General features: G+C 31.7%; 2 protein-coding genes and 2 pseudogenes across 2 annotated transcripts; 3 read left to right on the top strand and 1 right to left on the bottom strand.

Moving 5' to 3' along the window:
- Positions 1-3,251: 3,251 nt before the first annotated feature.
- LOC145560322 (protein IRX15-LIKE pseudogene) lies at positions 3,252-4,315 on the bottom strand (annotated as a pseudogene).
- An 11,779-nt stretch (positions 4,316-16,094) lies between these two features.
- On the top strand, positions 16,095-17,878 carry LOC145560323 (uncharacterized). The gene is made up of 3 exons (XM_081621577.1): positions 16,095-16,267; positions 16,613-16,723; positions 17,401-17,878. Exons 1-3 carry the CDS (start codon positions 16,156-16,158, stop codon positions 17,556-17,558), a joined length of 381 nt encoding a protein of 126 aa, XP_081477703.1. The 5' UTR covers positions 16,095-16,155; the 3' UTR covers positions 17,559-17,878.
- Positions 17,879-19,349: 1,471 nt separating this feature from the next.
- Positions 19,350-21,061, top strand: LOC145560324 (scopoletin glucosyltransferase-like). Its single transcript, XM_081621580.1, has one exon. The coding sequence runs from the start codon at positions 19,393-19,395 to the stop codon at positions 20,851-20,853; it is 1,461 nt and encodes a 486-aa protein (XP_081477706.1). The 5' UTR covers positions 19,350-19,392; the 3' UTR covers positions 20,854-21,061.
- A 368-nt stretch (positions 21,062-21,429) lies between these two features.
- LOC145560325 (scopoletin glucosyltransferase-like) lies at positions 21,430-23,439 on the top strand (annotated as a pseudogene).
- Positions 23,440-23,812: the final 373 nt, after the last annotated feature.

The raw sequence follows: 23,812 nt of genomic DNA on the forward strand, positions 1-23,812 counted from the left end.
AACTAAAATGACAAAACTTAATAAGAACAAAAAGGAAAAAAAAAAAAAAAAAAAAAATCTTGTATAGACATGCTAACTACCATATTGCCTATTTAACTATACTAAAATGTGAGGCAATTAAATTATAAAAAATGATGTGAGACTAATATTTATAACTTACTATGAAAATAGTGAACTTTAATTTACGATTTATCTTAAGATTGTTTGATAATCCATTTTATGTTCAGTTTTAAGTGTATAATAATTACGGAGTACAATTTAACCATCACATTAGTCTCGTCTAATGGTCGGCTAATTACCGATTTTTCTAAAACAAAAAAACACCAATTAAATTTTTATGTCTCCCACATTTTTGTGAAGTAGACCTCTTTCTTCTAATCAATGAAATAATTGGTTGACTTATTGTAGATAATTTAACTAATAATTAATAATGAATTGACTGATTAGTGATTAGTTTTGTAATATTGTTTGAAATAACTACAAATTGTAGTTCAAGAAATAGAACATATACTGTACGTACACATCATAAACTTTAGACTAGCTACATTCTCAAATGTTCGAAAGAGATAGATGTTTTTACTATAATTTTGATTGATTGATTGTATAATAGTCGATTAAATCTTACTAATTAAAGTTAAATAAAGTCATTTTTTTAATTCAAAAATTGGAACTAGCTATAATAAACTTTGATTTATAGGGAGTATGTAGGAAGCAAGCATGTCTTTATAGAATCACGTGATCTCAGCTTCTTCATTTCCTTTTAAAGCAGAAAAACAAATTAATTAAGCTCATATTTAAAAGTTAAAAACAAAGCTAAAGAAAAAATGGCTTCTTTAGGTAGCTAAAGCTGTGAGATGTCTGCTTAACACACATGATCCAGTTGTGTATGTGGGCTATCTTATTTCATGTTTGTGAGTTGTGACTTTCAAGAAATCAAGATCAAAGTGTACGTAAAGAAAGAAGCTAGCAACTGTATTTTGTGCATTACATTAGTGCTTAATGCTTAAATTTAGCTTCTTGATTATGGGCATGTTCGGCAAAATATAGCCGTGAAGGTAGCTGTAGATGTGGAGATAGCTTTGAGCAGTGGAGATAGCTGTTAGCTGTCAACAAGCTGCTAGCTGTGAAAAAAAGATAATTTAGGTATGATTGTTCGATAAAGTAGTGGTTGACTAGCTGTTACTTTTAAGAATCAATATTTTATTTTTAAAACTATACATTAAATTTTTAAAAGCTACCTCTAATTTCAAAAGCTAATAATCCTAGCTTTTAATAAAATCTACCTCCACCACTAAAAGCTACTCAAAAGCTAGCGCCAAACACGCTCTATGCAAATTATAGAATACAAATATTAGGAAGTTATTAGGACCTCTAGTCTAACTCATATTGTTGATGTAACTCTAAGCATGACACATATAGAATTGTATTATGTATCGTGAAGTCGTAAACTAACCACTAATATACCAAAATTGCCTTAATTTATTTTTTTTTTTTGACAGGAAAAATGTTTTAATTTTAAGGGAAATGTTATATGTAGCCCTAAGGACTATATATATAAGCATTAAATATACTGAAAATTGTATAAAATTAGGAATTCATGACAAAAACACGGGTAAATCAGTGTTATTAGTGTTTATATTTTGATGATTTCTTAACTTTTTTACGATTTTCAAGTGTAAATTTAATGCTTATATGTAGCCCTAAGGGCTATGTATAACATTTCCCTAATTTTAATATGCCTTGATGTATAATAGAATTTGTGACTCGTAAATGTGCTACGTATGCCTTTTATATTCCCTGAGCTATATACTATCTCCGTTTCGCATTACTCGCAACATAAGGGTATTATTTATGAGATATAAAATATTCCTTTGATACAAATAATGCGAAGCGGAGCCTGCAGAGGTAGTATAATATATAAGCACTGTTCCACACCACCAAACGTAGCACATACAGAAATAAATGAGTAAATAGCCCAGGCCACTTCACGAGGGCTGTTTCATGCGCCACCCAAGACTTTGGCATGAGCAATTAAATACTTACGTACTCCTAATTAAATTTATATTAATTTAATTTTGATTATTTACCTATTTGATCCATATTATATTAGGCACCTTTGAGGCACCTTATCAACGCATGATCTTCAAGGATCTGGAAGAATTTTAGCAACATATTTCATGAGGCTTTGTCACATTATACATCGAAGACCCACACAACAAACTGCTACGTAATCTATATGTTATTCTATGCATTAACAACTTACGAAGTACTTGTAAATGTTAAGGTTTACTGACTACACTTTTGTGACAGAGATGCATGAACTTAAAACTGTTGTGAATAGACCAAAACAGAGAAATTAAGATACATTTTCAAGATAATGGAAAATATATTCTGGCTGTATATAAAACATGAACGTGCTTAAAAATACACATATTAGAGTGTACATAACGCAATAAAAAAGAGCATAGAAAATAGACAAAAAATTCTAAACAGGATTTCAAAGCTAGAATTTAAGCGGGACGAAGAAAATATAGAATTCGTTAAATTTGAAATATACTCCGTTGTCTCGAGTATAAACCACTATGTCAAAGTACAAACCTAAATAATTACCGAGTACTCTCTTTATTCTGTCACTATGTAAGTCTGTATTAGTCCAAATTATATTGTTCTTACCTTTACTCATAACAAGAATCAATATCAGGACAAGAAAAATATCTGTGAATTAAGGTAATATATTCCCTCTTCTTAAAGGCAAGATTTCATTTGTAAGTTCAACCTTATCACATTCATTGAAGTAATAACCTGAACCCCAATTATTCCGGCTTCAATCCCTTACCCATGTGTAGCTGTGTACGAGTACAACACATGATTCAAATTATCAGTTCTCATTTTCTACTGTCACCACCATGCCACAATAACTAGTACATTTTCATACTGCTAGTCCACATCTTTTGACCCCACTTCATACATATCTTGCAATTCACATTCCTCCAATTTTCAATCTTTCATTCATCAAACAAAATTAAAACGTACTTTAATTTAATTTAATTTACTTCACAGTTTACATCACTCTGATTACTAATAATTGACCTCTCTTCAGACCGATAACTATGTACACCCGACTGTACTTACCTCTAATCCCCGTACAATGAACCTCTAATAAAAAAACGAGAAGAAATAACATAAACTACGTCTTAGATATACTATACACCCGGGTGTATATCATAAATTTGTAACATATCTACCATGACTACCACTATAACTCTTAATCAATTCATATAATTATAATTTATAATGATGATCAAGAAGAATTGCTTGATTCTCCTATACAAAATTCAAAACTCTCACCCTTCATCTCTTTTACCACAAAATGAGCCAAAGAGTCTCTAACTTCCACCAAATTCTCCTTACACAAAAACTCTTCACTAAAAACCCTTTCAACTTCTCTCCCATAATCATGAACAAAAATCTCAGTCCCTTTTCTTTTACCGGACTTTCTCTCTCCTCCCCTGCTCCGCCCCATCACGGCGGCGCTAAATATCGCCGCCATTCTTCCCGGCATCTTCGCCGAGTACCCTCTTGGACCATCGATCAAGATTACGTCCCATGAAATCTCGTACAAATGATTCGGAAGATCGTTAATCGCTAATTTACATTCGGAAAAGAGGAGATTCTGTACTGGTCTACAATCACCCTTTCGGTGGATTCTAGAATGTTCGATGAGTTCGGCTGATTTTCCGACTTTGGTGGTGTATTGAACGTCGTAACCTTCGAAATCGGTGAAGTTTTGCTCGAATTTCGAGATTAAATACTCGTTTTCATCGAGAAAGACGGTGCGACCGCCGGAGTTGAGGGCTCGCCAGAGAAGGGTTTCGTGGGTGAGGCCGAAGATGAGGAAGTTGCACGGCGGAGAGCAGCGGCGGAGGGCGGTTGCGACGGCGGAGAGTTCGCCGGAGGTCATACGGTCGGTGGTGTTTGAGATGGAGGCGTAGTGGAGGAGGGCGGCGGAGACGGCGGCGGATTGGTGGTTGGCGGTGGTTGATGGGGTGGTGGGCGGTGTTGGGGGTGGTAGGGTGGTGTTTTTAAAAACGGTTAGGAGGAATGTGAAGGTGAAGAGAGTGAAGAATACGAGTACCCATAGACGGTGTGATAGCGAGGATGGTAATGATAGCGACGAGATAGTGGAGGAGGATTGTTTGTAGAGGGAAGGGTGGAAGACGATGAGTTTAGGGGTGGTTTTCATTGTAAAGAGGAGAGAGAAAATAAGGTGGGAATTTGAATTGGAGAATTTATTTTATTTTTTGGATCGGTTGTACTAGTAGAGTGGTATATAAAGGGGTGAAATTTGAAGGGTATATTTAATTTCTTTTTCTTGGGTTTGTTTTTATTAATTGCTTTTTTGGGATTGTGGGTTTGAAGAAATGAGGGAGAAAGAGAGGAATTACGGAGGAGATTTTGGGGGGTCGGAATGAATGGAATGCAAATCCTTGGTGTTGGAGGGTGAGGGAGAAATTGGGGATGTGGGTTTAATATCACCCGACTTCAATGCGGATTGCTTGTGATTTATGAGGTTCGGGTCGTGGAAGCTTGTGGTATTTTGGTAGGTTAATACGGAGAACTCCGTAGCATATAGAGGTTTTAGGATTACCTTCGTTATTACTTATTACTACGTATATTGGTTTTATAACGATGAAAAGGAGTTTTAAAATTAATTAGAAGTTGAAAAAATTAATTAGCTTTCACAATTGTGGATCATTTGTTACTCCGTACTCCGTAATTTTTTTTAGAGTGTAAAGATCGAGTAATATAGAATTCTACAAATATCGATCATTTATGTAACAATTGTGGATCATGCTTTCTTAAATTTATTGGTTTCATGGTTAGTATTGTTTTCGGGTATTTATGAGTAGAAAACAACTCATATGAGAATCATACGAGATAACTAGATACATTCTCCGTATTCAATATGAAGTATTGACATATATTTTCCTTTAAATAGAAGGGTGATTTTATATGCATATGATCAATATGATGAATATATGCATTTTCTGAAATGATATTCCACTCCTTACTAAGATAGAGAAATTATGACAAAAATACATGCCAATTTGTGTTAGAGAAAGCTTAATTATTCATGGTTTCTTTTTTGTATTGTACTTTTTATATGTTTGCACATTTATCATTTTCCTAAATAGAAAAGACATGATATGTACCATATTTCAACAAAGTTTTGGGCATTCATCTCAACTTTCCCACTATCACCGGTGTTTTAGAAAGATACAATGATACACATTACTAAGTTGCCAATAATATATTTTTAGAATAACCAAATTGTCAAGATAGTTATCATGCCCACTATCAAAACACTTAAATATTACGGAGTACGTAATAAATAACACACTCAACCATAAACATTAAACATGGTTCAAGGCACACCATGTCACATCCTACATGGTACTTGATCCATACTAGTGATACTCTTATATTCATATAATCTTTAATCAAACGGGCCATCAAGATTACACCAAATCGAGCACGATTTGATAGCTAAACCGACTAACTTGGGCTAGAACCACCCTAATCCCAAGCATTGATTATGAAGACCAAAGTAAACAATGGGTGCCTGAAAAGGACATGAAAACAAAGAATGAGCACAAGATACACACACTTGACTTGGACTGTCTGTTTGGGAAATGACAAGCTTGCATTTACTCCGTAATAACCGGCATGGACCCTTAAGTTTTGGGGTTGGCCCTATTTATTTGGTCTTCTTTATATTTTTCACTCTTTAGCCGCACTTAGCATGACTTCATAATCTGTTACAACTGTTACTACTCAAATCACTGCAAAATTATCTCGTGCTTACCAAATTAAAGTATACTTTTTTGTAATTTGCAACAGTAACATTATAATTAGACTTTATGACTACTTTTTTAAGTTAGTTACAACAGTCTTATATTTTCTGTTGGCATGCGTTTTGTTTGGAGCGTTATTTCATTATCAGTTTTATTTCAAATTTGCAATCTTACTAAAATCACTGGTTTATGTTTAGTAAAGTCACTACATAATTAGTGCATCTCTAATCAAATCTTAATATCTTATCTAATCACCCATGATTACTGATTGTGTGCGATAATTAAGCACTGGTATCACCTTAACACAAATTAAAAATAACACCCTTTTTTTTTTCACTAGGTAAGACATTATTTTTTTTTATTTACCTGAATTTTACGGTACAAAAATCATGCACATAATGTGAAAACTAAAAAGTATAGAAGAGTAACTCACTAACTCCTCACTAGGTTGGTTGGTGTAAACATTAACATATTATAGACTCTATGATTACGATTTAGAATATGGTAATAAATTTAATATGATGCTATATACTCCCTACGACGACTAGCCTAATCGACAAAGATAATAAAAGATGGTACGTAGTATACTGTATACTAGTATGCACTCAATAACTAAGATTAAATTCCGTCTATATTATACTACAGTAACAAACTTCTGATATGATGAGATGTACTAGAGATTAATAAAAAGTTGATCACATTAAAAGAGAGAAAGGGCGAGAGAGATGCTGAATTTGGGCCGTACCACTAGAGATCATAACGGAGCTTTTATGTGAAACGGTCCAATGAAGGCATATATTTTAAGCAAATTTATTTATTAATCAATTATAGTTTGGGTACTATCGCTAATTAGTTTATGAGCAGACAAACATAATAATGTCTTCACAAATAAAGTAACATCAAAAATTAAAACTAGGAGAGAGCACTTTACCAAAAGAGTAATGTAATTTAGATAAAAAAAACTTTATCTTTATTTGTTGTTGGGTCAATTAAGCACTAAAACAAAGCTTTTTGGAAACACAATGTAATAATCAACCCTAAAATTATTCCTAAAGGTGCTCATCATATAAGCATTTGAATTTGGTTAAGTTTGCACAAGGCGTATCAATTATTGGGATTATGATTACCCTGATTATCGTCCACTATAATACCAATTCAAGTACTATGTTTTCACTGTAATATGCTTTACAGTGAGGCAATATAGATAGTGCGGATTAACCACGAATATTGCATACCTTCCTAAAAACAAATGCATGGTAGTTTCAAAATGGCTTAGCATTTTTATCAAGGGAGAAGAGATAATGGTTCTCTTCCTTTTGATCTCTTTTGAACTTTAGGTTTGCCTGGCCGAAAAATAGCTTAATTTGTTTGAACTTCTCGGATACATATATCGAATGGTTGATCGCCTCATGAAAGGTTGTACATAATACGAAATAGTTTTAGGCCTCTTACCACTTTGTTTTAGAGTGTGTCCTATTCACCTGATTTTTACTTATCTGAACTTATCTTAATTTAACTTAACTTATATTAACTTACCTAAACTAATTAAAACTTATTTTTGTTGTGATTTGAGCTTGAATAATCCTTAGTTGAACTTATTTTTCCTGAATTGAACTAATCTAAACTTATTAGACTTAAAATAAGTGAAAATAAGGTAAATAAAACAAACCATTAAGGGTTCATTTGGCATCGCTGTGGTTTTCTGTTTTTTGGTTTTTTGTTTTTTAAAAGTGTATTATATATGTCACATAATGAATCAAAAAATATATAGACTTATTAAAATCATGATAATTTTGAAAACTGACAACAGAAAAGTGGAAACACCTTTTTCTTGTTTTTTGTTTTTGGTTTTCAAAAAAACAGAAAACTGAAAACAAAAAATGATGCCAAACAAGTCCTAAACTCATTGTTAAATTTTCAAAACTGTACATCAGGCCCATTTCAGCCATCGAATGTGTGTTAAATAATTTGAGCCAAGTCCAAGATTAGATTAGCCCAATCAAAGTTTAGACTATGTGGGCCAATGTTACTAAATGTTGCATAGCTCGTACTACGGACCTAGTTTTTAATGTTAGGGTCTTAATAGAAGTTTCGACTTAGGGCCACAATGTGTCCGAGCATTTTGCACGAATTGCACCTCCCTTTGTTCCCCAAATATTGTATATTTGCATCATTTTACGTCATTGCACTGATCTACGATAATAAATGGTATAGTCGTGTATTCATGTGAAAATTTATTGGATTCATTTCACTTTAAGTATTTTAATATCAATTTTTTTTACTAAAAAAATGTGATAATATTATGATTTAAGATACATTTTACAGACTATAGCAATCAGACGGTTGAGCAATTATTTAGGAATCGAGGTGTGATTAAAAAAAAATGGGTGTAATAATATTCATTACAGTAAATTTACTTAAAGTTATGATTAGGGCTTATGACAAATTAGAGAAAGAGAGAATGAATAGCTTTATTATTATTCATCGATAGGTAGAGTATTTATACAAAACCTACGCTCATAAGATAGGAAATAATATTCCTAAAAGATATACCATATAACCTAATGATATATTCTCTAAATAATATCTTAACATAAGATAATACTAAATATATTATTCTCATAACAATATCTATACGGAAAATATATCACATATAGTTTCCGATATTTCATATCTCTAACACCCTCCCGCAATCGTAACGGCAGTAACACGAACGGTGCGATTGGAAATTCTTCAATTTGTTGAAGTCGAGATGCACACTCTTGTGATGTTGCCTTCAGTTTTTTATTTGTTTCTTCTTTTTCAACGATGAAAACGTTCTCTTTTCGAACTCATCAGTCATCAATCAAACAGGAACGTCATTCTTTTCGAACCTGCAAATAACAATTTTTGGTTTTTCCAGAGCAAAACCGAGCTCCAATCAAATATTGGTTTTTCAAGAGTAAACCACACTCAAATCTTTTATTGGTCTTTCAGAGTAAACCACACTCTCATATCCAAATGAGCAAAATCATGCTTGAATCAACTCACAAACCTTGTCTCACGGCACAAGGAGAACCAAATATATCTTGACACAAGAGAGCCGATTTTTTTTTTTTTTTTTTAAAAAAAATTGCGTCAAGCATAACGCTATTTAATGTCTTAATCTCCAAAGATGTGTTATAGTGGAGGAAGTCCACTGACATACTCCCACAAAAAAAAAAAAAAAAAAATTCACATACACATATGATTAATGTGTACCAACCTAAAAAAAATAAAAATTTAAAGAGTATTAATATTGCATAGCGGAAGCAAAATTTTGAATCCCACCGGTGGGTTTAACTTTCTAACCCATCGGTAGGGGGGGGAATTTTTTTGTGAGCGGTCCCAAGATTTAACCTGCTCTTGATACCATGACAAATTAGAGAAAGAGAGAATGAATAGCTTTATTATTATTCATCGTTAGGTAGAGTATTTATACAAAACCTACGCTCATAAGATAGGAAATAATATTCCTAAAAGATATACCATATAACCTAATGATATATTCTCTAAATAATATCTTAACATAAGATAATACTAAATATATTATTCTCATAACAATATCTATACGGAAAATATATCACATATATTTTCCGATTTTTCATATCTCTAACAGCTTAGTAATGATAGTTTGTATATATTTCATTTTAATCTTTCGGTTCATCATTTTTTAAGATAAGTCAAGTTGTACACAGTACAATTACTCATAATACACACTAACACTTTAACATTTAAGTAGCGTGGCTTTGAATTTTGAAAATAAATTATTAATCCTTAACATATCTATCTTCAAAGATCGCCAATGACGATGATAAATCTATAAGTGTACTTTTTTTTTTTTTAATTTTTTTTTATTGCACGCTAAATAGACTTCAAAGTGGTCCACTAATAACAAATTATATTGTAAGTTGAAGGCTAAACTCATATTACGTACGTGTAATATGTAACACACAAATTTGGGTTATGTTAATTATATATATGAATACAATAAGCATATCTATAAAATCATATTATATACAAGAACTTTCGTTGTCAAACAAATTGATTCTTAATTGTTGATAATGATTCACAAAACTTCATAATTCAACAATAATTTGAAATCAGGTAATAAACATATAATTACATAATTTGATATAATCTTTGGCCTATAAACTAATACTCCATAGTAATAAAGGCCAAAACCTTATATTACCTCCGTTAAATGTTAAGTGTAACTTTGGGTATTATTTGTGCGATATAAAATATTCCAAAGTTACACATAACATTTAACGGAGATAGTTTTTCACTTAATTCATCTTATAAAACTACATGTATATATGTTATATATAAGTATCATACTACACCTTCGGTCCTTCCAATCCTCCATGTAAATATAAAATTGAACTAGATAATACGTCTTTTAATAGCTAGCTACAGTGTAGTATTTTGGACCATACTTTTTTTTTTTTTTTTTTTTTTTTTTTTTTTTTTTTTTTTTTTTTTTGTTTTTTAAAAGTAATATAATGAAAATCTTGAACTTGAAATTAAATACATAGTAGAATTAGTAGTTTTTTTTTAAATACATAGTAGAATTAGTAGTTAACATCTCAATCTTCGTCAACTTTTACCAGCAAACAAAATATGTAATCATGTTTAAACGTACACATGATGCAGGGGTTTTGTTGAAAAATCATTGAATTGAATTTGTTTAATAGACATAAACTGTTGGATTATTGACTAAATTAGACTTTAATAGGTTTGACCACTTATCTTATCAGTAGGTTTTGTGTGTATGTTGATATTGATGATTTTGAAATAAAAGATATTAGGTAAATCAACCATTCAAATTAAAAGATTTTAATCAATCAACCTTCTATGTCAACTACTTTGTACTTATTTATCAAATACTAAAACTAATGAGAAAAATATTATTTTTAGTCAATGTGTCAATCGAAATTAAAACATACGAGTATATACATTGGCTTATGAGCTAAATAAAAAGTCATTTACCAAACAAAATTGTTAGAATGTTAGCTAGCTGAACACATAATTTAAAAAGCCAACAACTAAATAAGCATTTTCCTTTTCAAATAGACCATTGTTTAATTTAAGTTTTAATTCAATCATATATCATTAAATAAATTAAATAGATAGTGTTTCTTTTATACACTTGTGTGCTTATGTCAATATAATGTACCTTCCTTTAGATGCACCAAGATAAAATATTTTTCTTAGTCGTACTTCCTTTGTTTTTAGTAATAATACTTTTATGATGAAGAAACTAAAATTTTGAATTAGTTGCAACGAACATTCAACACCACATTTGTATAATCTTTTAATAAAATTAAATCAAGTCAAACACCAACATATTTAAAAAATAAAAATCATGTAAATTGGAATTCGGAGTATGATTGTCCAGATGTATTATCAAATCTGTTAGTTCAATAATATTATTGAGAGTTGGAGAATATTATATAAAATAGACCAAGATGTCGTTAATCTCCTCACTTAATACCACTATTCTCCAGAGCTATTATGTTGCTAAGTGGTAATTAATTATCCAAGTTTGCCTTAATAGATTTTTATTATATATATTTAGTATAAATTACACCTATACTATGCATGCATAACATATACAACTAATACAATTATTATGACTTAATGCTTTTTTATTATTTCCAATAATATAATGTGTGCACTATGCATTGTCCTTATATGAGAAATTCATACGGAGTACTTGTTTCCCAGCTAAGATTAAGATTTCACCTTATAACTTTGAGATTATGAAGGGCTTCAATCTTTACCAACTATGATTATTGGTGGTGAAATTTTTGGCTCTGATACCATGTGAATAATAGATGGAGGCTCTACCCAAATAGGGAGCCGGACACTCATACATATATAAAACCGTAATGTTACACAATTACATAAATAATCTTAGGGTTAGTGTGGTTAGTTGACTAACTTAACTATGAAAAGTCTTTGTTTAATACAAAACAGTACAGTGTACATAGTTAAATACAATACCCTAGGATGGATTTGATGGATTTCAAGGTGAATTTATAAAAAGTTCATGGTATGAAAGTCAAAATATTTATTCCAAAACAATTCTTTAATTTTATTAAATCTATATTACTAACTGTTAAAAAAAGTGTTTAAAGGATGTTATGTTAATGTAAAATGTATAAAATAATGGGGTGAATAATTAATAATCCCACGGAATTATTATTTACAAGTTTTAAGTTCATACTATCTACGAAATGAAATACTTTGTACATTATATTATTCCTCGCAATTGTAATTTGTACTGGATGTGTGCCTATAAAGTTTGTGAGGTAGCAATCATGTATGTATCAGAAGATAGGGAAATCGGGATGACTAGTGACTAAGTTATTCAATCAACATGTAATGCTTTAGGCACTTTGTAAGAGACATAACATAGTGCATCTTTATCATAAGTATACATCTATGATCTATATTTGAAAGTTTACTTACACTCTCTCTCATCTCCCTTTACCTACTATTGGATTATTTGTATGTATATACTTTCTCGATTTCTTTTTAGTTATTTAGTTGGGGCACTTACATAAAGTTACTTTGACTTTTCAGCGTTAAGAAAAAATTTGTTAGATTCATCTCAAAATATTGTTTCAAATATTATTATTATAATCAAAATTACATGCATACTACATATTTTTCACTTAATAAAGATATCTATATTTGAAAGTGCATACGCTTCGACAAAAACAGCTACTCGTAAATTATATATGTAATAAAATCAAACGGAGGAATTGAAGTAGTAGTATAGAGTATTTCAAAGGCCTGGCCTTAATATAATAAATCCATTGTATATTTTAAAAATCACCTAGAGCGTATTGCATGAAGAAATTTTTTTTCTTCCTTCTTCGAGAAGGACCTCTTGGAGTATTGGTCTAGAGGTCGCCTCGCATCGATCCTTGAAGTCCGAGGTTCAATTTTCATAAAACACAAATCCCATCCTCCTACCCCTATGGGCATTGCAATTCGGTTGAGGCCTAGTTGATCTTACCGTGTATTAAAATAAAAAAATAAAAATGAAGAGAGATTTTCTTCTAATACCTTGCCATCTTTAAGTTGTTCGAGCCATTCTATAAATTAAGTATGTCTACGTCTATTGAAATTTTGAAAAATATATTTCCTCTTAGTATCTTAATAATGCCAAGGTGATTCATACTATGTGTCAAAAAATGGAGATTCATATTAAAGTATAATTAAATTATACTTTAAAATTTAGACTTTTATAAGTAAGTCGTTCAGTAGTTGTATTAGTGGCTTAGTGCACTTATTGGTGCAATAGACATCTCCTTTTCTGTTCTATGATAGTGTAATGTTATGGTGTGACACATTCTCGCTTTTAAAGTAAAAAACGAAAGAACTTTATATATACTGGTAACTAAAGACGATGCATCACCTATGATACCTCAATGCATGTTTCACAAAATAAATAAGTTAATACGAATTAAATAAAATATGTATGTCAAAGTTGTCATTGTAATTGATCAATATTTCATACATTTTCAAAGCTAATATTCAACTTCATCGGACGCTTACTACACGTCATTGCAATACTTAAATTAATTACAAACCTTCACATGTGTGACTGGCCACACCGTGTGGCCAATATCATGATTATTTTGTTAGTACTATAGGGTAGTGGCGGATCTTGAAACTTTCTCTATCAGGGCTAAATTTTTGTAATATAAATGTAACTATGTAAATCCATAAGAGTTAAACAACTAACAAAATTACACTAATTGACTCAAAACATGACTCAACTTAAATTATTGATACAAAATAATCGTATTTTTAAACTGATTTGAGAATGGACACTAAATACACCCCGTGACATGAATTTAATAAAAAAAAATTAAATTAATATTGTCATTAGAAATATCAATGAGTACAAATAATGTTTTTAATCACCTACTAAATTAATGTCAATTTGTTTATGATTAAATTTCATGGTAACGGTTATAATTCGATCTTAGTTCATATTAATGACAGTTATTAACAAATGTCATATCAAAAATGAAAAACACAAATTTAAATAGACATATTCAAATTGATTTATAAAAAATGTATAATATAAAAAATTATTTTCTCATTAGAGCATTAAAGTTTTGACACATATCCTCTTATAATAATAATAATAATAATAATAATGATAATAATAATAATAATAATAATAATAATAATAATAATAATAATAATAATAATAATAATAATAATAATCACCATAAATTGAAAATTAAAAATTAAAAATCTATCTAAAAATAACACTAAATTTACCAGAAAATGAAAGCACGAATGTGTAAAAAGAAAGCAATCAAAATGAATCCTAAAAGAAGAAAAGAGAAGGGGATACAAATTTCTAAAAAAAGCAAGGATAAAGACGAACCACATAAAAAAAAGAGAAGGTAGAAAAAGTCTTCAATATGTACTACATATCTATTATGATTTATGAAGCATGCTTGAACCTTCTCAATCTTGATACATGTTTAGTCATCGTCTTATAATTACTCTTAATTGCATGTTTACATCACTACTTTGGTTAAATTTTAATAAGCACTTTCATAATCTTATAATACTCTTTGGTACGTTGGACACGCTAGTTGTATACAATGATACATCGATCATGCATCAACATCATAAATTATCCATTTTGGGACTTGAGATGAGCAACCCCAACATGATGTATCTTAGCCCTTAGGGGTAACTTATGTAGTGTTATGTGTTAGAAATTAAGGTTGCATGTGTTAAAGCTTGAATAGACAACATTTACAATGCCTTTTTTTTTTTTTTTTTTTTTTTTTTTTTTTTTTTTTTTTTTTTTTTAAATATACTTCTTCTAATTTTTAAATTATTATTTTTTTAAAATATACTTCTTCTATTTACATATATAAGTTATTTTGATTTAATTTGTAATTTATTTTAAAGAAAAAACATAGTAGTCGACTAGGGTCTTGTTTTATTCATCTCAAATTCTCAAAGTCAATTTTAATTTCTCAAATATCAATATTTTACTTGTTGCAAGTAATTGAAGGTATTATTATTTGAAGTTAAAAATTGGCAAACACACCTAAATAAAATGTGTCAACTAATATGAAGTGGAAGAAATTTAAGTATAAATGATGGTATGTTTATGAAAAGACATGATTTTGACATACATTACCAAATTAATATCATTTTAGAAAATATTTTAATTGGTAATCTAACAAACCGGGGGTGCTCGTTAGCAAGATTCTTATGAAAATAATGATAAAACATAATATTCCCTCCTTTCTTTAAGTGCCTCATTTCTAAATTTAGAAACCCTAATCACATTATATTATATTAGTATTTCTCTCTTTTTCTTTTGCCCCCACTATCATCTTATTATATTTTTTCCCTCTCACGTCATATCTAGAGGTTCCTTATTCATATTTCTCTCTTTTACTTTTCCAATTATTTTTTTTTCGATTCATGCATACTGACATATATACTCCGTATTATTTTACTCTTATACTTATAAATCCTTGCACAACCCTACAGGGCACTTTAAAAATCGAAGGGAGTACTATAAAGTTTTTAGTGATGTGTGCGGTCAGAGAATAAATATAACTATATAAGTACTCCGTATTAAATATATTGTCTACAATAATTTAACAAAAAATGACAAAATCACATGTTTTTTTTATGTCACTAATGTTTAATTAATGCACATGTGACATGTCTCATTTCAATCTCTTGTAACCTAAAGTTAAGGTTATGTATATTTAATACAAAGTAGTAATTACTAAAGTCATGGACATGTACGTAGTTTTTAACTGTATAATTTTGCCATCATGTTAGAATAAAATTGCACCACGTACATACAACATATTACATTGAAGTGATTGGACACATTACTATATGATTAACTTTCAATATAATATATATAAAAAAGTATAATAAACAAAACTTATATCAAGGTCAAGTACTATTAATTGATGGAGTGATATAGTAATGAGAATTGCATGATTAATTAAATTGCTTTCGTACAGGAAAAGAAAAGTTCAATCATGCAACCATAATTTTTTTTTTTATTTTTTTTTTATTTTTTTTTGGTGATGAAAAGCATGCAACCAGGATTTGATGTGCATGTATTCACCTACTTTGCGCACATTATTGCATTTTTTACATGCAGTGAAAATTGACCTATAAATACACCTCCTTAGGCCTCATTCTTTACTTCACAAGAGTCTTAGCTTAGTGCTACTGTGCTAGTCCTTCATATTATATAATGTCGACCTTCATCATGAAAACTTTGCTACTCACCACTTTCATTCTCATGTCCTTCTTCTCCTTCCTTTCAACAAAGTCTTCATCAGTTGTTGAAGCCGCTAGGCTTCCAGGTAACTATTATAGATTATTCACAAAGTATGAAGCACGACGTATGTTATTATCATATTCTTCATAAAAGATGATTTCTAATGCTCTTTTTTTCCTGCTCATTTTATACCCTGTTCATTTTATACGAACCACTTGTTTTAAAAAGTAATTATTGAAGTATGTCTAATACGAGTATAGACATTGAATATTTTGGCTAGTAAAACGAATGAAGTTACTCTCGAATAATAATAATAATTAACATATGAAAGGTAACTAGGTACGTAGTCATATATTGTAATATGCTAGGGAGGATTATATAATGTTTGCCCTTTTAACCTTATAACTCTTCAAATTTGTATGCATGTTAGGGGGTACTCACGACTGGTACGGCAATACTTTGAGAGTTTTAGGGAGGCCAGGACATTCGCCGCCACCATATCCAAAGCCAGCACCTCCGGAGCGTGATGTCATGGTTGCAAGTAATTTTCTATACACTCATTCACTAAATATATATACATACGTATGGTAGCTACACCAGAATAATAAGATTTATTTTCAAATATAATGACCAATTATTTTGTACTATGTATTATAATTCATTGATATTAGAAGTTAGTAGGGTAAAATAGGTATAATCATCATTATCATTATATAAATTATAGGATCGACGAGTTTACACAATAAACGTGTTTAGTCATCGTGGTCATATCTTATAAACTTACTCATAAACGTCAAGCCAAACCAAGCAACAAGTTAATCATGCTTGACTACTCACCCATGCTAGGTATCCTAAAATTATTTTATTTATGGTTGGTGATTTGATAAATTAATTATACGTCTAAACGCTAATAAATAATCATTCATTGGATAATTAAATATATGTGGCTCCTAAATTCATCCTCAACCTAGCTAATAATTTGATTCCAAAAAAAAAAAAAAAAGAAAAGAAAAAACCTAACTTGATTCCAAGGACATAATTTGTTGTGGCCCTAAGGGGGTCCAACTCCTTTTAATTCTTTTTTTTTTTTTTTTTTTTTTTTGAAAGATATTTTTTTATTATGATTGTAAAAATGCATCATATAATCTATTAAAATCTTAGTTAGACAATAATAGGACTAACATAACCATGTTACTATTATACATGAATAATATGCAGGTTATCTTAAGAACAAAGAAAGTGATGATAATTTAGAGAGGCCTAAACACCCGCCACCTTCATATCCAAAGCCAGCACCACCACACCGCGATGTAACATCTTCAAGGGCTGATCAATTATCCGTCTTAGCCTCAGCATATATTATAACTACCATATAAATAAGTGATCGATGCAGTCATGCACATTCACTATATATTACGGAGTATAAATATTATTATTGGTGTAGGACTGGGTGAGGATTCGACGTTTCATTCAAGACCTAGGTGATTCCGAGGGCTGGCCTGGGGTGTTATTATATATGTATGTATCATAAGGTTGCTATATATAATATATGCAACTATCTTTCATGTATTATATATTGTAATATTTTTATCGCATGCCCTTGTTTAGGGGCTTATTACTTCCTATCCCAAGCCCTATTTTCATTACCTATCTCTAAATTATTAGTAATAATGAAATAAAATCACTCTCCTTGTTTTCTAGCAAAGTGCAAGCTATTTAATTAGCTAATATTGTATGTACCAATGTATGTATAATAGGTCATATATTCTCGATGAATAATATGAATAACAAATTGGTAATAATTTTAAAATCCATATGTAGTGTCCAATTTGTGTTCTTTTATAATTTTGCCCACTTTGGTTTAAAAAGATGAAAATTCTCGTTGGTAGACGTCTCTACATGTTCGGTTTAATTAGTTGGTTGTACGAGTATATATTTTTTCTAGTGAGATTTTTGTGTGAGGCAGGTGTATATGAGTTCGTGAACGCTACATCTAGACGATAGATATTTCATTCAATCACTAGTAGCTTGTCAAGAAAGTTGGTGGTCGGTAAAATAGGGGTGCAACCCTACTATGTATGATAAATATTTTGTATAACATTAAAACTTTTTAAAAAAAATACGAGTACGAGGTTAGTAGCTTGTATAAAATATTAAAAAAAAAAAAAAAAAACGTGGGTGATTTCTTCCGTGAATTGATTTTCATCCTTGATTGATTAGGTGAAAAGAATAACTTATTTTAGAGTTAATGAATAAAATCGACCAATTGTTAAAAGACAAGGGGAAAAAAAGGGTTTAAAAAAAAGGAAAAGAAAAACAACCCACTAAAAAAAGACTCCATACATGCAACTATGCAAGTAGCTAGACTTGATATGAATTGCTCTTTAGTCCAAAAAGATATGCTTTAATTTGAGCAACTTTAACCAATTTACAGAATGGTGAAAAAAATCTTAGTGGGAGACAATGGTTGATTTGATAATTATTAATTATCCACCTTTCCTTCAAAATAATGACAATATTATTCATGTATTTTTTTTTTTTTACTCTTTCCGTTTCTAGATACAAGGTTTTATATTTATTTTTAGACATCAATATTTTTAGACCCGAGATTAGATCAATCAATCATCAATCCATCGATTAATCCAAACTCGTCCAAACATGTTATAATCATTGATTAATCCAAACTCGTGCAAACAAAACATGTTATAATGATAAAATGATCGGAACTTGCTTAGTTAGTAAAGTCCCGACTCATTTTTTTTTTAATTTATTTTTAATACATATTTTAGAGGTTTAATATAGCACAAAAGACAATAAACTTATTCCATATGACAGAGAAAAAAATTCAATACCTTAGTTTTCATGAAAATATTATTTTAATGAAACTAATATTGTTCTCATACTGCTGCTAATGCACCTTTCGAGCTGGATTTTTGTTTCTACTAAGAAGTTTTGCATAATTACAGACCAATCATCAGATTTAAGATAATACAAAAAAATCATTCACAAAAGATCATGCAACAACTGGCCTTTGATTCCACAATAATGTTGTTCACTCTATCACGTGGCAACTTTGCTACTTCATATTAGCTTTACAATGTCACTAATCAAATTAAATTTATTAATTCGTATAACATCAATACAATCTCTATAATAGTTTGCTCTTTCATAATAATCTTGCATTTCAATTTGTTACATGTTAATAGAAACATGGTCAATGAATATTATCAAGGTAGTAAGCTTCATGTAGTGTTCTTCCCATTTATGGCTCATGGCCATATGATCCCAACACTTGACACCGCGAGGCTCTTTGGAGCTCGCGGTGTCAAGTGTACCATCATCACCACCCCTCTGAACTCCCCCTTCTTCACAAAAGAAATTGAAAAGAGTAAGAAAATTAATGAAGGTTCAATGATAGAAATCGAGGTGTTTAGGTTTCCTTTAGTAGAAAATGGGTTGTACAAAGGATGTGAGAATTTGGAGCAAGCCATGATGTCTTTAGACATGGCAGAGAAGTTCATCAAGGCTGCATCGATGCTAAGAGATCAGCTCGAGCAGTACTTGGAGAAGACGCGGCCACATTGTCTTGTGGCCGACATGTTCTTCCCATGGGCAACCGAGTGTGCAGCTAAGTTCAACATACCTAGGCTTGTATTCCATGGAATTAGCCTCTTTGCACATTGTACTAAAGAGATGGTTATGGTGCACCAGCCTTACAACAATGTCTCTAATGATGATGAGTCGTTTGTTGTTCCTTTTCTTCCCCACGAGATTATGCTAACAAGGTCACAACTTCCTCGAGAGTATTTGGTTGAAGGAGAGCAATCTGAACTCAAGAGAAGGCATAAGAAGATTCAAGAATCGGAAGTCCAATGTTATGGAGTGATTGTCAATAGCTTCTATGAGTTGGAACCTGATTATGCCGACTTCTTTAGGAAGCAATTAGGAAGGAGAGCATGGCATATAGGCCCCGTATCACTATGCAATAAGAGCCAAAAGGATGAGTGTTCCTTGGATGAACATAAGTGCTTAAAATGGCTCAACTCGAAGAGGCCGAATTCAGTGATTTATATATGTTTTGGAAGCTTGGCTCACTTGATAGTGCCTCAATTACAAGAGATTGCAAGGGCTCTGGATGATTTGGATTATGAATTTATTTGGGTTGTGAGGGAAGATAAATATCGAATGAGTGAAGAATGGTTGCCTCAAGGGTTTAAGGAAAGGACTCAAGGAAAAGGTCTAGTAATAGGAGGATGGGTTCCACAAGTGCTAATCTTACAGCATGAAGCAATAGGAGCATTTGTGACTCATTGTGGGTGGAACTCGACACTAGAGGCAATCTCAGCTGGTGTACCTATGGTTACATGGCCTCTTTTCGCTGAGCAATTCTACAACGAAGAATTGGTGAACCATGTCTTAAAGATTGGGACTCCTGTTGGAGCTAAGAAGTGGAAAGTGGTGCATTCTATAGAAGATCTTGTGAAGCACGAAAACATAGTGAACGCGGTCAGAAAGATAATGGACGGCGATAAGGGTCTAGAATGGAGAAACAAGGCAAGGAAGTTGAAGGAAATGGCAAGAAAGGCTATAGAAGAAAATGGTTCATCATATTGTGATTTAACTTCATTGATAAATGAGTTGAGAGATTACCATTTTCAAAAACATGATTAGTATATGGTACTTAATGTCTAAAAGTCATAAGACAATAATTATTAAAATTCTATGGAGTGCTAAAAATGTAGATAATGTTAATGACAATTATTATGTTTTTTGGGCTTATGGGTTTCTTCCTATATGGACAAAACCATTATTTTTTTGGTGTTATTAGGCCCATTTAGAAACATTAATGACTGGTTATGAGGTACTTAGGATTTGCTTAAGGAGCAAAGTCATTAGCTTCCTTTTGTTGATTTTATGAAAAAAGAGCATTAGTGGTTGTACTTAGCAAAACCTATTATTGTACTTAATTAGCAGTGAGTTTTAGTCATATTTGATTGAGCTGTTATTGGGATAAAACATTATACACAGAAAAAAAAACCTATGTCAATATCTTAGCTAAGCTAATAACTTTTACTTTTCATCTGATAGATTGATTAATCTCGGATATTAACATAAACAAATTTCATGTGTCGTTGTACTGGTTGTCTACACCAATAGTCCAATACTTCACTAAGACAATGTCCCTTTCTTGCCAAAACCCACGTAAAAAGTTTCTTGTTTTTTAATCACAGAACCAATTAGAAGGCAATAACATTTATATAGATATGTTATTGATGTTTTCAATACAAGCCATGTGTAGCTTTCCCAATAATAATACTCCATTAATTGCTGACCACTTATTAATTTATTCTAGACTCAAAGTAATACAAGAACATGATATATTGATATGTTACATAAAAGATTATGCTTCTTGCCTATACTACTGAAACCATTATTGAAATCTAGGCTATCTAGCAATTTAACCATTTAGTTTACCTGATCTATTTTTTGATTTTCTCATAAAAAATGGCTAACGATGAACCTCAACAACTCCATGTAGTTTTCTTCCCATTCATGGCATATGGTCACATGAACCCCACCATAGATATCGCGAACCTCTTTGCAGCTCGAGGTGTCAAGGCAACCATCATCACCACACCTCATAACCTATCAATCTTCACCAAAGCCATTATAAAGAGCAAACAAGTCGGATCACCTATGATTCATGTTGAGCTCTTCGAATTCCCAACAACACAATGTGGTTTGCCTGAAGGGTGTGAGAACGTAACTCAAGCCATACCAATAGGCATGGTCTCGAACTTCATGAAGGCAGTCAAGATGCTAGAGGTGCAGCTCGAACAATACTTGGAGAATGTTCGACCAAGCTGTCTAGTGTCTGATATGTTCTTACCATGGACTACTGAATGTGCAGCAAAGTTCGGTGTCCCTAGAGTGGTGTTCCATGGGACTTGCTACTTTGCTCTTTGTGTTCAGGAAGTTGTTAGGCTACATAAGCCTTATTTGAACGTTTCGTCTGATGAAGAACCATTCATCCTTCCTTCTCTACCCCATGAGATAAAGATTGCAAAATTGCAAATTCAAGAGGATTTAAGGGAAGAGGAGCAAAGTGATGCCAAAACCGAATTTGATTTGATCAAAGAATCAGAACTCAAGAGTTTTGGTGTAATTGTTAACAGCTTTTACGAGTTGGAACCTGATTATGCAGACTACTTCAGTAAGGAATTAGGAAGGAGGGCATGGCATATTGGCCCTGCTTCGCTCTGCAATAGGAGCATTGAGGACAAAGCAGCGCGAAGAGGAAATAATCAAGTTTCGATAGATGAACACGAGTGCTTACAATGGCTCAACTCTAAGCAACAGGATTCAGTCATATACATGTGTTTCGGAAGCATGACTCAATTTTCAATACCTCAGTTGCATAACATTGCAGTAGCTTTAGAAGCTTCTGAACAAAAATTTCTTTGGTTTGTAAAGAATGATGAGGACATAAAGAGTGAAGAGTGGCTGCCACCAGCCCACCAGGATATAAACAAAGGATGGAAGGCAAAGGCCTAATACTAAAAGGTTGGGCACCACAGCTGCTCATCTTAGAGCATGAAGCCGTAGGAGCATTCGTGACTCATTGTGGGTGGAACTCGATCCTAGAAGGCATCACTGCCGGTGTGCCTATGATTACATGGCCTGGTTTCGCTGAGCAATTCTACAACGAAAAATTAGTGACCGAGGTATTAAAGACCGGGATCCCTATTGGAGCTAAGAAATGTCGTTGGGATCCTTACATCGATGATTTGGTTAATCAGGACGCGATAGAGAAGGCTTTGAGAGACATAATGGAGGGAGATGAGGCGCAACAGAGGAGATACAGGGCAAAGGAGCTGAAGGAGTTGGCACTAAAGGCTGTTGAAGAAGACGGTTCATCATATTCGAATTTAGGTGCATTTATCAATGAATTAAGGCATTATCATGCTTAAATGCATGATTAATTTAGTTAATCAGTATAGTTCTTAACATCTTCAGACTCCTAAATTTTCTTGTAAGATATTATCAGAACCATTTTTTACAAAGAAAAAAAAATATATCACTCTTTTACTTGTCGCTTTCTAATACAACAAGGGGTCTGATAAAATATATGCTATGAATATACTTGTATTCTACTGTCTTGTTCATACCAACTTTCTACAAATGTCTCATAAATGCTTGAACCTTCAGCCACAAGAAGATTGAAGATTGTCTTCCGAATGGATACGCAACTTGTGGACCTCCATACCGCATACGTCAAATTTTAGTTTATTTACAACTATGCTAGTAACTATTGTGCTCCCTAATAATAGTCACGTATATTACTTTAAGATGTCCAAAATATTAGCAACGACTAAGCTTATAAATTTGTTGTAAGAAGATGATAAAGCTATTTATGTGTCTCTATACAGGATTAAAATATAAAATTAGCATAGATTAATTTGATTCTAGCCAACGGTAAAACCATAGGTGCTTATGTTTACATAAGTACATATGTTGCCTCTCAAATAAAATATATTGTGCATAACATTGCTCCCAATTCAATTTGTCATGTTCTTGGACATAGGTTATACTGTGCATGTGCTTAACACAAACCTCCACCAGAACATCT

This window comes from Chenopodium album, chromosome 9, assembly GCF_948465745.1.
Source record: "Chenopodium album chromosome 9, dcCheAlbu1.1, whole genome shotgun sequence".
Lineage (NCBI taxonomy): Eukaryota > Viridiplantae > Streptophyta > Magnoliopsida > Caryophyllales > Amaranthaceae > Chenopodium > Chenopodium album.